The sequence below is a fragment of the Rhinopithecus roxellana genome, chromosome 13 (assembly GCF_007565055.1).
Source record: "Rhinopithecus roxellana isolate Shanxi Qingling chromosome 13, ASM756505v1, whole genome shotgun sequence".
Lineage (NCBI taxonomy): Eukaryota > Metazoa > Chordata > Mammalia > Primates > Cercopithecidae > Rhinopithecus > Rhinopithecus roxellana.
In genome coordinates, this window is record NC_044561.1 from 291,049 (window position 1) to 306,934 (window position 15,886).

Sequence of the window (15,886 nt, forward strand, 5' to 3'; positions counted from 1 at the left end):
AGCCAGTAGCAAAAAGTCACAGGTTATATGATTTCCTTTAGAGTAAATATCCAGAATAGAGACAGAAAGCAGATTAGTGGCTGCCAGAAACTGAGTGAAGAGGGGAAGTGGGGAGTACCTGCTTAATGGGTATGAGATTTTCTTTGGGATGATGAAAATATTTTGGAACTTTGGTGGTGGTTGAACAATATTATGAATTTATAGAATGGAATGCTTTAAAATGGTTGATTTTATAATATGTTAATTCCACCTGTTTTTTTAAAGCCCCTTGAGCAATTAGACTGGCAAAAAAATCCTCAGACAACCAAAATAGAAGAGACTTCATAACCCTGTAGGTTTTTAATCTTCTTCCTGGCCCCAGTGGATTTCCCTTACTTTCTTGTGAGCTCAGCTAAGCATTTAAAGGATATTTGTTATATATATTTTATTCAACATTTCTAGGTATTTTGTAGCATGTTGTCTAGGCTACCATATTGCTGGAAATGGAAGCCTACATTTCAACTTTAAATATTTAACCTTCACATTTATACTTATGTTTTCTAACAAAGCCTAAAACAAATCCATACGTGTGTGTGTAAACAAATCTCCTTTAATTGGTTAAAACTGGTCAGCTTTTAGTTTCCTCCCCACTTCACAGCTTTCCCCCTGCCTCTGCCTATCTGTTTACTGCTTCCAGCCTCCAGGGATTGTAGCAAAAAGGTGGAATGGGTTTCTGGCAAAATATGATAATGGTTAGCTTTCTGGGCACAGAATTTCCTGTTCCAACTGGGTGCTCCAAGTCACCTTTGGCAAGTCACCTTTGGCAACTCACAGTTACTAGCTGGGACTGGTACTGCCTGTCTGGTATTACTGTGGCACCCAGCCAGTCAACCTGAAAGTTGGCCCAGGGCTTCCTTCTGCTTCCCGGGGTTTGTGTCCACCATTTGTATAATAGTAATTCTGTTGTATTATTAGTTTTCTATTGCTGCTGTAACAAATGACCACAGACATAAATAACACAAATTTATTATCTGTAGGTGTTGTAGATCTGTATAGATCAGACCGATGCAGGTCTCACAGAGTTGAAATCGAAGTGTTAGCAGAGCTGTGTTCCTTTTTGGAGGCTCCAGGCCTGCAACTGTGTCCAGTCCTTTGAATGCAAGGACTTTTTTGCTTATCTGTTGTAGCGGATATCACAAAAATTATGTATGGATCTTTTTTTAAACTCATCAGCTTTCATTAGTATTAGTGTATTATATGTGGGCCCAAGACAATTCTTCTTCCAGTGTCCCAGGATTATCCCTAAAAGGCTGAACATGTGTGCTCTAGAGGATAAACCATTTCCTTGCCATTTTAGCTTCTAGAGGCCGCCACATTCCTTGGCTAGTGGCTTTTTATCCCATCTTCAAAGCCAGCAATGGTGGGTTGAGTCCTCATCACAATGCAACATTCCCACTACTCTTCTGTATTCCTCTGCTACCTTTTTTTGAGACAAAGTCTTACTCACTCTGTTGCCCATGGGTAGAGTTTAGTAGCACAAACTCAGCTCACTGCAACCTCTGGTTCAAGCAATTCTCCTGCATCCCAGGTTCAAGTGATTCTCCTGCCTCAGCCTCCCAAGTAACTAGGATTACAGGTGTGTGGCACTATTCCCAGCTAATTTTTGTATTTTTAGTAGAGACAGAATTTCACTGTTTTAGCCAGGCTGGTCTCAAACTCCTGACCTCAATTGATCTACCACCTCGGCTTCCCAAAGTGCTGGGATTATAGGCGTGAGCCACTGTACCCAGCCAATAATGCTTTCTTCAGAATAGCAGTTCTAAACCATTGTCTTTTTCTTTCCTTCCTTCCTTCTCTTTCTTTTTTCACCTTTTTTATAGAGACAGGGTCTTGCTATGTTGCCCAGGCTGGTCTCGAACTCCTGGCTCAAGTGATCCTCCTGCCTTGACCTCCGAAAGTGCTGGGATTACAGGGGTGAGCCACTGCACCTGGCCTTGGACCATTTTCTGACAAGACAACAAATGATGCTCACAGTTGACACAGACCTGGAGGCTCTCCTGCATGTCCACTGTAATCCCACCCTTTTCTCACAGACTCAGTAAAACACTTCAGGCCTGGCACAATGGCTGGCCTGAGTGAAGAGACAACCTATACAATAGGAGAAACTATTTGCAAACTATGCATGTGACAAGAGGTTGATATCCAGAATATATAAGCAACTCAACTCAATAGCAAAAACAAAACAAAGCAAACAAACAAAACCAAGTAAATAATTAAGAAAAAAAAAGCTCTGAATAGACATTTCTCAAAAGAAGACATAGAATTGGCCAACAGATATATAAAAAAAACTTCAACATCACTAATCATTAGAGAAATGCAAGTCAAAATCACAATGGGGTATCACCGCACCCCAATTAGATTGACTGTTATAAAAAGGACAGAAAATAGGGATCCCATTCCTTCACAGGGGCCCTGGTAGAATGAACTTGCATGTCTAGGTACCAGAGAGCCCCAAGTACTCACTTGCTCTAAGGTTGGGTGGGTAGATGGGCAAGGATGGATTGTCTCTACCTTCCCTCAACCAGCTGAGGCCCTGAAATCCTCCCTTAGCCAGATTTCAGGACAAAGGAGCACTAGATATTATTAAAAGGACTCCTTTTGCTATTCCTTTGGAACCCGAATTGGGATTGAAAGTGAGAGGAACAGGGCCTGGGCTCAGAAGTGGGATATAAGGAAAGCAGAACCCAGTGTGCCTGTGTCCATGTCATCTGGAGAAAAAGCTCTTGAGGATATCTAATAGCCATTATTCGCATCAAAACTCTCTAAGGTCCTCCACCTATTTTCTCATTTATGGGAAATGAAACATTCAGAGAAAAGACCTGCCCAGTCACCTCAGATGGCTCAGCTGGAAACTAGAAGTGAGATCCAACATAGTGGAAATGTGTAGCATATGGTGAGCCACTTTCCAACTTAGCCATTAAAAAAAAAAAAAAAAAAGGCCAAAAACTAGCCAAATGCTGGTGAGGATACAGAGAAAAGAACTTGCACACTGTTGATGGGAATGTAAATTGGTACAGCCATTATGGAAACAGTATGGAGGTTCCTCAAAATATTAAAAATAGAACTACCATATAATCCAGCAATCCCATTACTGGGTATATATTCAAAGCAAATGAAATCCGCATGTCAAAGAGACCTCTGCATATCTGTGTTAATTGCAGTGCTATTTGCAATAGAAAAGATGTGGAATCAATGCTGATCTACAGATGAATGGATAAGAAAAATGTAAGTACACACAATGGGAATTTTATTCAGCTGTAAAACAGAATGAAATCCTGCCATTTGTGGTGACGTGGATGAACCTGGACAATAAATATTATGTTAAGTGAAATAAGCCAGGCACAGAAGAACAAACACCACATGATCTTACTCATAAGTAGAATCTAAATTGATTTTATAGAAGTAGAGAGTAGAATAGTGGTTACCAGGGGCTAGAGATGGTACGAAGAAGAAGGGGACCAGGAGAGGGTACAAAGTTTCATTTAAGCTGGGTACGGTGGTGGCACAGGGCTGCAGTTCCAGCTATTTGCGAATCTGAGGCAGGAGGATTGCCTGAACCCAGGAGTTCAAGACCAACTTGGGCAACACAGGGAGACCCCATCTCTTTTAAAAAAGAAAAAGTTGGCCGGGCGCAGTGGTTCACGCCTGTAATCCCAGCACTTTGGGAGGCCAAGGCGGGCGAATCACGAGGTCAGGGGATTGAGACCATCCTGGCTAACATGGTGAAACCCCATCTCTACTAAAAATACAAAAAATTAGCCGGGCGAGGTGGCGGGCGCCTGTAGTCCCAGCTACAGAAGAGGCTGAGGCAGGAGAATCGCTTGAACCCAGGAGGCAGAGCTTGCAGTGAGCTGAGATTGGGCCACTGCACTCCAGCCTGGGCGACAGAGCAAGACTCTGTCTCAAAAAAGAAAAGGAAAAAGTTAGACATGAATAAGTTCTGGTGTTCTATTACAAAGTATGGTGATTATAGCAAATAACAATGTTGTGCTTATTTCAGCATAGCTAGAAGATTTCAAATGTTATCACCACAAAGAAATGATGTTTAAAGTAATGGGTGTGGTAATTACCCCAGTTTGATCATTATACAGTGTATACATGCATTGAAACACCACACTGCACCCCATAAACATGTACAGTTATTATATGGCACTTATAGATAAATAAATTTTAAAATGTCTCACTCTGGTATTCTTTTAATTCTCATCTACCAATTAGACCCGTTTTTGATTTTCTATATAGTCCTTTTATATATAAATCTGTTCTCATTATTAATCATTGGAGTAGGGAGGAGGCAGTGGTGGGTTTTCAGCTAACCCTCTTGATCCAGTCTTTCTAGTACTACTAAATTTATAAAACTGTTACTTGGTGTTACTCATTTGAATTTTCTGTTTTTCTTTTTTTTGAGATGGAGTTTCCCACTTGTTGCCCAGGCTGGAGTGCAGTGGCACGATCTTGACTCACTACCTATTGAGGTCTATTACTACCTCAAGAACTGGCATATGAAAATTCAAATCAGGTCGGGCACGGTGGCTCACACCTGTAATCCCAGCACTTTGGGAGGCCGAGGCAGATGGATCACCTGAGGTCAGGAGTTCAAGACCAGCCTGGCCAACATGGTGAAACCCCTTCTCTACCAAAAATACAAAAATTAGCCAGGCGTGCATGGTGGCGGGCACCTTTAACCCCAGCTACTCAGGAGGCTGAGACAGGAGAATCGCTTGAACCCAGGAGGTGGAGTTTGCAGTGAGCCGAAATCCTGCCATTGCCCTCCAGCCTGGGCGACAAGAGCAAGACTCCATCTTAAAAAAAGAAATGCAGTACCATGTGATAGAAAACCAATGCCAGAGCCGTAACAAACTTAATAAGCTTTCTCTAACTTTCCAGCTCCCGTTTTTCTTGGAAATTGCCTCCTGAAGATGAAAAAGGATGCTGGATGCAGGGATTATAGGATTTGTAAAGCTTTGTGGGTTCAGTGTTTTGTGAGACATTGAATATCATTTAGTCGTTGAGTATCATTTCTTGAAACATTGAATATCATTTAATCATTTATCATGACTAGAAAAGAACATTTATGTTGGGGTCATCACAACATAAATAAGTGAAAATACAGTGAATTGAATAAATGTTTAATTGAGAATCTAGGATGTGCACAGATATAGAATGAATATTCTCACAAATTAGCAGAAGGGTTGGATTTCACTGTAGTATATGTGCTGAAAGAGCCATAAATAAGTGCTACGGCACCCTAAGGACTGAACAACCAATTGTAAGCTGATAGGTAGGGAGAGGTAACATTTAATATGCGTTTTGAAGAATACAAATATTAGAATATTCTCCCTTGTCTTGGAGGCTGACCTATTTAAATTGATAATAGGCCTGCCAAATTTTCTTATTTATCATTAAAGTTGACCTAGTTCCTGTTTATCTTGATTTATGTGTGTGTGTGTGTGTATGTATATACACTTTTTTTTTTTTTTTTGAGACAGAATCTTGCTCTCTTGCCTAGGCTGGAGTGCAGTGACATGATCTCAGCTCACTGCAACCTCCACCTCCCTGGTTCAAGCAATTCTCCTGCCTCCGCCTCCCGAGTAGCTGGGATTACAAGCATGTGCCACCGGGCCCGGCTAGTTTTTTTGCATTTTTAGTACAGGGGGGTTTCACCACGTTGGTCAGGCTGGTCTCAAACTCCTGACATGATCCGCCCACCTCGGCCTCCCGTAGTGCTGGGATTGATCACAGGCATGAGCCATCGTGCCTGGCCTTTTTTCAATTTTTTTTCAATTTTTTTTCTTTTTTTTTTTTGAGACAGAGTCTTGCTCTGTCCCCCAGGCTGGAGTACAGTGGCGCGATCTTGGCTCACTGCAGCCTCCACCTCATGATTAAAATATTGTATGAAGCCAGGTGCAGTGGCTCACACCTAGTACTCCCACACTTTAGGAAGCTGAGGCCAGAGAATCACTTGAGGCCAGGAGTTTGAGGTCAGCCTGGGCAAATATAGTGAGACTCTGTGGGTGTGCTGACACACATCTGTAGTCCTAAATACTTGGAATGCTGAGGCAGGAAAATTGCTTGAGCCTAGGTGTTCAAGGTTACAGCAAACTATGATCTTGCCACTGCACTGCAGCCTAGATGACATAGCAAGACCCTGTCTCTAAAATAATTAACTAATTCATTGGTTATTTTTTTGTAACCATTATTAGATCAGCAGTCTGAAACTTGCTATACCAGTGGGTATGCATCTGGGTTGAGAACCATAAACCAAAATGGAAGTTTCATGCATATAGGTTTCATCCTTAAATATATGCTTGTGGTTTTTATATATGACCTTCTGAGTGGAAAGACTGTTGTTTGCTTGTTTTTTTCATTGATAATTTGTGTCATTGTGTTATCCTGGATGAGCTTAAAGAATTGTTAGCAAAGAGATTGTTCCTATTTAATTTAAAACACAAGCAAACCACTATTTCAAAGACAATATGATTCTTACATGTCCTTTCACTTTGTGGTGAATGTATTAAGCACAGAATAAAAGTATGTATCTGTTTAATTACTGGGTATTTTGGTTTTGGGGGTTATCAGGGAGTGCTCATGATAGCAGAAACTGACCTGTAGAAGGTTAAAAATCCATTTGCCTGCTATCTTTGACATGTGTCCTAGGTTGCAAACCCTTAGTTTGTCATATGCAGGGAAATACATTTTCTTTTTCAGTGTCTGAGAGGAGAGAAAGGAGTTTTCTTCTGAAAAATTAAATACTTCTACTAAAGCATAGTAGAACCTTCAACATTACTAATCCTAATAGATTAAAATATTGTATGCATTTGTTCACTGAAAATCTGATTTGATCCATTGCTAATAATAAACTTTTGTTCATTTAAAAGTTGTGACTCCCAGCCAGGCACAGTGGCTCACGTCTGTAATCTCAGCACTTTGGGAGGCCGAGGTGGGTAGATCACGAGGTCAGGAGTTTGAGACGAGCCTGACCAACATGGTGAAACCCCATCTCTACTAAAAATACAAAAATTAGTCTGGCGCGGTGGCAGGCGCCTGTAATCCCAGCTACTCAGGAGGCTGAGGCAGAAGAATCGCTTGGACCTGGGAGGCGGAGGTTGCAGTGAGCCGAGATCGCGCCACTGCACTCTAGCCTGGGCAACAGAGCGAGACTCCATCTCAAAAAAAAAAAAAAAAAAAAAAATGTGACTCCCAGCCTGGGCAACAAAGGGAGACCCGCATCTTTACAGAAAAATTTAAAAATTAGCCAAACATGGTGCTGTGCACCTGGATGGTATGTGCTTATAACCCCAACTACTTGAGAAACTGAGGTGGCAGGCAGGATCACTTGAGCCCAAGAGTTTGAGGCTGCTGTAAACCACATCCACGCCACTGCACTGTAGCCTAGATGACAGAGCAAGATCCTGTCTCAAAAAAAAAAAAAGTTGTGACTTACTATGTTTGTGATACTGTCATGGCCTTTTTCAAACTTTTCAGGGAAGCGTGACAGCAATGACAGTGTTTTTTCCCCTGGATACAGCTAGACTTCGACTTCAGGGTGAGTATTTATCTTTTGTATTCATTTGGTGTCAGGAAGCAAACGTTTTCTCTAGTAATTTCTTTTCTTCTTCTTCTTTTTTTTTTTTTTTTTTTTTTTTTTTTAGACGGAGATTTACTTTTGTAGCCCAGGCTGGAGTGCAATGGCGTGATTTCGGCTCACCGCAACCTTCGCCGCCTGGGTTCAAGCGATTCTCCTGCCTCAGCCTCCCAAGTAGCTGGGATTACAGGAACCTCTTTTTTAGTAGAAATGGGGTTTCACCATATTGGCCAGGCTGGTCTTGAACTCCTGATCTTAGGTGATCTCCTGCCTTGGCCTCCCAAAGTGCTGGGATTACAGGCATGAGCCACCGCACTCAGCCTCCTTTTTTTTTTTTTTTTTCTTTTTTTAATGTATGTGTGATTTTATTTTTTTAGGGGGGATAGGGTTAAGGGGGAACAAGTTTTGACGGAGAAAATAAGCTTTTCAGCTGAAACTGTATCTCAGAAGTTTGAAATAAGTTGTAGAAGAGGGAGAAGATAGATACCTGGTAGACTGGGGCCTAAAATTGCCACCCCCTTTCCCACTCTAGAGGCCCCTTGACTTCCTGCTCCAGATTACGGTGGGGAAGGAAGCTTTCACTCTTTCTTCTGCCCATCGATGATCTGAAAGAGGCAGATGGGGAAAAGGCTCCGAGGAACCAATGGTGCACATCAGGCCATGTTACTTTCTCTGTCTGAGATGAGTTCTCTAACACCCAGGGTAAAGGGTGGACTGTAGTAGCTCTATGGACTCAATTTGCCTCCGACCTTGGCCAGAGCTTTTTGCCCAGTTGTTGCTGACAACTGATGACAAGACAGGCAAAGATCAAGGCCACATCAACAGCCCCTTCGAATTTCCAGAGCAGGTGTATTTCTATCAGAGCTAAGCGGGGATCTTTCAAACTCATTCCTTAGATGAGCTGCTTGCGGTTTTCTCTACATACCCTGTGAAGCCACACTCTGGGGTGGCTTTAGCCTGGAAATGAGAACGGGCAGTGCCCCCTTCTATGCAGATCTAAGATGCTCAGGACCGCTGCTCCTCCTGGGGTGCAGAGGCAGTGCTTACTCTACAGCCCTCGCGGAGGTTGCAGGTCAGGGCGGGAAAGCCAGAGGTGCCCATGGGGCAAAGGCTTTATCAGATGTCTCTGTGGCCACAGCAAGAAAAACTCACGTGCTTTTGTTGGCTGCGGAGGAAGGGCTGGCTGGGCATACAGGCCTGGCTAACCTCGACCTCCACCCCAGTCTAGTGATTTCTGAATTAATCTATGATTTCTGAAACTATAGAGATCCACCATTGACTTTAAATACTGGTCATCGTTTCCTTTTTTTTTTTTAAGTTTTATTTTCCTTTTCTTTCCAGAAGATATGTTTCCTAATTAACAGAGTCATTCCTAGATGAGTCATAGCCTCAGCCATTTTCTTTTCTTTTTTTTTTTTTTTTTTTTTTTTGAGACGGAGTCTTGCTCTGTCACCCAGGCTGGAGTGCAGTGGCCAGATCTCAGCTCACTGCAAGCTCCTCCTCTCGGGTTCACGCCATTCTCCTGCCTCAGCCTCCTGAGTAGCTGGGACTAGAGGCGCCCTGCCACCTCACCTGGCTAGTTTTTTGTATTTTATAGTATAGACGGGGTTTCACCGTGTTAGCCAGGATGGTCTCGATCTCCTGACCTTGTGATCCACCCATCTCGGCCTCCCAGAGTGCTGGGATTACAGGCTTGAGCCACTGCGCCCGGCCTGCCTCAGCCATTTTCTAATCTAAGAACCTGAGTGGACTTGCATTAATAATTTTGAATCGTTAACAATCCTTTTCTAAGAAGCCATATGACTTTTTTAAGGCACACAGTGGAGAGTTTTTTGAGGGAGTTAGATGGTCTCAAAAGAAGAGGCAGAACAGGAACATACTGGAGCCACATACTCAATGCCATTGCTAATGTAGGCATGTAGTCCTAATCTGCCTTTGCAGCTTCATAGGACTCTACAATTCACTGTGATTCTTGCCTGTTTTTTCCTCAGATTTGTTCAAGTTGAAATTGTAAACCTATGCCAGAACTTGCATGAAGAGATGAGTAAGATTAGCTTCGAATAGTAATTCAAAGGTTAAACCCTTCATGCCTACTATTTTTGGTTAATTTTAGAGTTTTTGGATAAATAATTTTATACTATTCAAAAGGCAAAATATATAAAAAGGTATACAGTGCAGTGAAAATGCTCACTCTTAGTCTGCCCTGTCTCCCTTTCCTCTTCACTGCAGGTAACGTTTATCAGTTTCTTGAGTAGCCTTGCAGACTTTCTTTATGGGATAACAAGCGAATAAGAATATATAGTCTTAATTTTCTCTCTTTTTTACACAAACAGCATACTTTATATGCTGTCCTGTACTTTGAACTTTTCACTTAACAGTATGTTTTAGACGCCTTCCGAATCAGCGCATTGGGAGCGTCTTCGTCTGTCTTACAGCCGTGGGGCGTTGCGTGGTGTGAATGCACCATAGTCTGTGTCTTCGTCTGTCTTACAGCCGTGGGGCGTTGCGTGGTGTGAATGCACCATAGTCTGTGTCTTCGTCTGTCTTACAGCTGTGGGGCGTTGCGTGGTGTGAATGCACCATAGTCTGTGTCTTCGTCTGTCTTACAGCCGTGGGGCGTTGCGTGGTATGAATGCACCATAGTCTGTGTCTTCGTCTGTCTTACAGCCGTGGGGCGTTGCGTGGTGTGAATGCACCATAGTCTGTGTCGCCCTTCCCCGTTGTAGATTCTTGGGTTGTTTCCACCCTTTTGTTATTACAGAAATGATGTAAGAATAGATTTGTTCCTATGCCACGTTGTTTCTGTGAATTCTATGGGATAAATTCCCAGATGTAGGATTACTGCATTGAAGGGTAATTGTGTTTGTAATTTTGATAATTATTGCCAGATTGCCTTCTTTTTTTTGAGACAGAGTCTCTCTCTGACGCCCAGGTTGGAGTGCAGTGGCGTAACCTCGACTCACTGCAACCTCTGCCTCCTGGATTCACGTGATTCTCCTGTCTCAGCCTCCCGAGTAGCTGGGATTACAGCCTTGCGTCACCCTATCTAGCTAATGTTTGTATTTTCAGTAAAGATGGGGTTTCGCCATATTGGCCAGGCTGGTCTCCAACTCCTGACCTCAGGTGATCCACCCGCCTCAACCTTCCAAGGTGCTGGGATTACAGGCGTGAGCCACCACGCCCGGCCTCAGATTGCCTTCTATAGGGGTTTGCCAGTTTGCCATCCCACAAGCCATACTGGTACCAATTTTAATTCTTAGGAAATTGGTTAATTTGCATATTTTATGTTCTAAAATTGCTTTTCAGGTATGGGTAGGAAATTTGAAGTTAATTAAGGTGAGTTTTGTTTTCAGTGAGAATGCCAGGAAAAACACAGTCCTCATCCTTTTGAGACTTTTTATTTTTTAGATTAGGAGACAGAACACAAGGCTAAAACCCTTTAAGAAACTTGAATTTTAGCTTGGACATGGTGGCTGATGCCTATAATCCCAGCACTTTGGGAAGCCGAGGCGAGTGGCTACCAAGGTCAGGAGTTCGAGACCAACCTGGCCAGCATGGTGAAATCCCGTCTCTACTAAAAAAAAAAAAAAAAATTAGCTGGGCATGGTGGCAGGAGCCTGTAATCCCAGCTACTTAGGAGGCTAAGGCAGGAGAATAGCTTGAACCCAGGAGGCAGAGGTTGCAGTGAGCCGAGACCACACCACGGCACTCCAACCTGGGTGACAAAGCGAGACTCTGTCTCAAAATAAAAAAAGAAAAAAGAAACTTGAATTTTAATACTGGCTTTGCTGCCGACCACATCTGTCCTTCCAGCTTTTGTGTCTATAGCCTCTCCTGTAAAAGGTAGAGAGTAATTTATTTCCTCTCTGCATTATAAGATGCTGAAATGAGAAAATATGTACATTAATTGAATAAAACAAGAGAGCTTTATGAAATACAAGAAATATATTAGGCTTGGTGCGGTGGCTCATGCCTGTAATCCCAGCACTTTGGGAGGCTGAGGCAGATGGATCATGAGGTCAGGAGATCAAGACCATCCTGGTAACACAGTGAAACCCTGTCTCTACTAAAAATACAAAAAATTAGCCGGGCGTGGTGGCGGGCATCTGTAGTCTCAGCTACTCGGGAGGCTGAGGTAGGAGAATGGCATGAACCCAGGAGGCGGAGCTTGCAGTGAGCCAAGATTGCGCCACTGCACTCCAGCCTGGGCAACAGAGCGAGACTCCGTCTCAAAAAAAAAAAAAAAAAAAAGAAAAGAAATTGTTTCTGTCATGTCTTTTCCTTTGGAAATTAGGAATTACATTAGATTGCTTTATGGTTCATGAGTAACAGATGAAGGCCAAGGGATCTGCAGTGGGAATTTAGCACATGGTCACACGGGGATCATTTAGTTCTAGGGCAACCTAGGGAGCTCAAAGGTGAGGTAAATGGCATTTTAGTGAAACTTGCTGATGCTGACAATTATAATTCTCAAAGGATTTAGTTTAAACATACACAGGCCAGGTGTGGTGGCTCATGCCTGTAATCCTAGCACTTTGGGAGGCCAAGGCATGAGGATCCCTTGAGCCCAAGAGTTTGAGACCAGCCTGGGCAACATAGTGAGACTCCGTCTCTAAAAATATTAAAAAATAGATGGGGCACAGTGGCTCATGCCTATAATCCCAGCACTTTGGGAGGCCGAGTTGGGCAGATCACCTGAGGTCAGGAGTTCAAGACCAGCCTGACCAAAATAGCAAAACCCCACCTCTACTAAAATACAAAAATTATCTGGGCATGGTGGTGTGCACCTGTAATCCCAGCTACTTGGGAGGCTGTGACAGGAGAATCGCTTGGACCCAGGAGGTGGAGGTTGCAGTGAGCTGAGATCACGCCACTGCCCTCCAACCTGGGTGACAGAGTGAGACGCTGTCTCAAAAAAAAAAAAAAAAAAAAAAAGGCCGGGCGCGGTGGCTCAAGTCCTGTAATCCCAGCACTTTGGGAGGCCGAGACGGGCGGATCACGAGGTCAGGAGATCGAGACCATCCTGGCTAACACGGTGAAACCCCGTCTCTACTAAAAAAATACAAAAAAATTAGCCGGGCGAGGTGGCGGGCGCCTGTAGTCCCAGCTACTCGGGAGGCTGAGGCAGGAGAATGGCGTGAACCCGGGAGGCGGAGCTTGCAGTGAGCTGAGATCTGGCCACAGCACTCCAGCCTGGGCGGCAGAGCGAGACTCCGTCTCAAAAAAAAAAAAAAAAAAAAATTAATTAATAAATAAAATAAACATGCATTGTTTGGTCTTGTAGTTGATGAGAAAAGAAAATCCAAAACTACACACATGGTGCTCCTGGAGATCATTAAAGAAGAAGGACTGTGAGTACTACCTCATTTCACCTTCGTTAAACAAAGCAACTTGTTAGGAGATTCCTGTGCCTCCAGTAGAGTTATGCTTACTTTCTATCTATTTTCATAGCACTATAATGTTGTAAACTTATAATTGCCTGATTTATAAGTACATAATTGTTTTCAGTTTCTTAAAGATCTGTAGTGAGGCATTTGATTCTTTTTATTTATTTTTGTACAATATTTATCTTAAGCCATTTGATTCTTGATCATGGAGTCTTCCATGAAACTAAAATGCATTGTTTTATATACAGTAAACTGAAAAAAATAGTTGTTTAGTTCATTCCTGTCAGGTGCATTAAGACAGATGATGTACTTCTTTTTTTTAGCTTTTTATTGGAAATAATTTTAAATTTACAAAAATTTGCAAAACTGAACTTAGTACAAAGAAGATAAGTATATGCTTTACCCAGATTCATCTGTTAACATCTTTTCCTGTTTGTTTTACCATTTTTGCTCATGCTCTCCCTCTCCCACCTCCCTTTTCTCCTTCTTACTCATACCACACACAAATTTTCTTTGAATTATTTGAGAGTAAGTTACATACATCAAAGCCTTTAGCCCCATGATGTTGACACTTTTAAAGAATACAGTCCGCCTGTAATCCTAGCGTTTTGGGAGGCCAAGGCAGGCGGATCACCTGAGGTCAGGAGTTCGAGACAGCCTGACCAACATGGAGAAACCCCATCTCTACTAAAAATACAAAATTAGCTGGGCATGGTGGTGCATGCCTATAATCCCAGCTACTGTGGAGGCTGAGGCAGGAGAATCACTTGAACCTAGGAGGTGGAGGTTGCAGTGAGCCAAGATCGCGCCATTGTACGCCAGCCTGGGCAACAAGAGTGAAACTCAGTCTCAAAAAAAAAGAATGTTTCTCATTTTAAGTTTGCCTCACATTTCCTCATGATTCCATTGAGGTTGTACATTCTTGGCCTCAATAATGCACAGGTGATATTGTGTCCTCAAGGTATCACATCTTGACTCACATATTGCCTGCCTGCCCTTGGTTAGCTAATTATGATTTCTTTTTTTTTTTTTTTTTGAGACGGAGTCTCGCTCGGTTGCCCGGACTGGAGTGCAGTGGCCGGATCTCGGCTCACTGCAAGCTCCGCCTCCCGGGTTTACGCCATTCTCCTGCCTCAGCCTCCCCTGTAGCTGGGACTACAGGTGCCCGCCACCTCGCCCGGCTAGTTTTTTGTATTTTTTAGTAGAGATGGGGTTTCACCATGTTAGCCAGGATGGTCTCGATCTCCTGACCTCGTGATCCACCCGTCTCGGCCTCCCAAAGTGCTGGGATTACAGGCTTGAGCCACCGCGCCCGGCCGCTAATTATGATTTCTTAAATTTGATTTGGCCACTGTGCGATTACTTTTTTCTTCTCTTGTAACTGTAAGCAGTCTATGTGGAGATACTTTAAAACAATACAAATATCCTGCCCCTTGTCAACATTTCTCCGCTAAATTTACCACGAGTTGCAAAATGATAACTTTCCAACTCCAGCATTGCCTCCACAGTGGCAGTTTTACCAGTGTTGGCATTCTGCTATAAGCAGGACTTACCCTTCTTGAGAACTTCATTTATTTAGCTACTTATTATTGGTATAGACTCAGAAATGTCTATTTTTCAGTGATTTACAATTGATTACTTAATTATTTTGGTATTCAAATTGCCCCAGATTTGGCCTGTAGCCAAACCCTGTGAGCTTCTGTGCCTTTATGAATTCCATCTTTTTTTTTTTTTTTTTTTCCGGTACTTATTTTCTATAATTACTTCATTTTAACTGTTCTTGCCCTGTCATAAAACATGAATGGTACTCTATTAACTAACAGCCATAAGGAAGTTGTCTCTAATTTTATATACCAACGTTACTAAAGAAAATTAAGGGAGGGAATGAATAAATCAGTCAGACTTTGTGTTGTTTCTTTGGTATCATTAGTGCTAGAATAGATTCCTTGATTTGGACATCCTTCAGAATGTGAGGTGTGTGTACAGTTTGGAGTCCCTTGTATTCTTGTAGGAGTGAAGCTTGAGACCATGTGAGTGATGGTCAGCCCTTCCTAGGATTTCTCTGCCAATTTCTAATTTGTCCATGACCTTTACTTTGCTTATTGTGTTTTTCCCCTAGCCTGGCACCATATCGAGGGTGGTTTCCAGTGATTTCCAGTCTCTGCTGCTCCAATTTTGTCTATTTCTACACTTTTAATAGCCTCAAAGCAGTCTGGGTCAAAGGTCAACGTTCTACCACTGGAAAAGATCTGGTAGTTGGGTTTGTTGCAGGTAACAAGGTTTTCTGGGTATAAAATGTTTTTATATTTACCTTGTGGTTTTATATATCTAAGAGGTTATTTAGCCCAAAGTAATGCTTACAAAGAATATAGCCAGTTTTCCAACTTGGTTTTTTTTTTTTTAATTGTATTAAAAAACATGTAACATAAAATTTACCATGTTAATAATTTTAAGTGTAAGATCAGTAGTGTTAAATATGTTCACAATGTTGTGAAACAAATCTCCAGTACTTTTGCATATTGCAGACCTGATTCTATTCTCATTAAACTCCCCTTTTCCCTCTCCCTCAGCCCCTAGTAACCACCATTCTACTTTCAGTTTCTAAGAATTTGATTGCTTTAGATACTTGATACCAGTTGAATCATATACTACTTGTTTTTCTTGTGACGGGCTTATTTCACTTAGTATAATGTCTTTGACTTTCATCCATGCCATACAGCATGTATTATGCCTTCCTTACTTTTTTATGACTGAATCCATTATATGTGTATATCACATTCTGTTGATCCATTCATCTGTTAATGGGCACTTAAGTTGCTTCCATCTTTTCACTATTGTGAGTAGTGCTATGAAAATGAGTGTGTAGCTATCTATT

General features: G+C 42.3%; 1 protein-coding gene across 2 annotated transcripts in view; it reads left to right on the forward strand.

The window, feature by feature from the left end:
• The window catches only part of SLC25A17 (solute carrier family 25 member 17), a 47,807-nt gene that overhangs the window by 15,521 nt on the left and 16,400 nt on the right, over positions 1–15,886 (forward strand). The window contains exons 2-5 of one of the 2 annotated variants that reach the window (XM_030913936.1): positions 3,201–3,264; positions 7,525–7,585; positions 12,909–12,975; positions 15,131–15,282. In XM_030913936.1, coding sequence (XP_030769796.1) covers positions 3,250–3,264; positions 7,525–7,585; positions 12,909–12,975; positions 15,131–15,282 — 295 coding nt within the window. In that variant the 5' untranslated portion in view covers positions 3,201–3,249. The remainder of the gene's footprint in view (positions 1–3,200; positions 3,265–7,524; positions 7,586–12,908; positions 12,976–15,130; positions 15,283–15,886) is intronic. The other variant, XM_010378121.2, reaches the window with a different exon arrangement.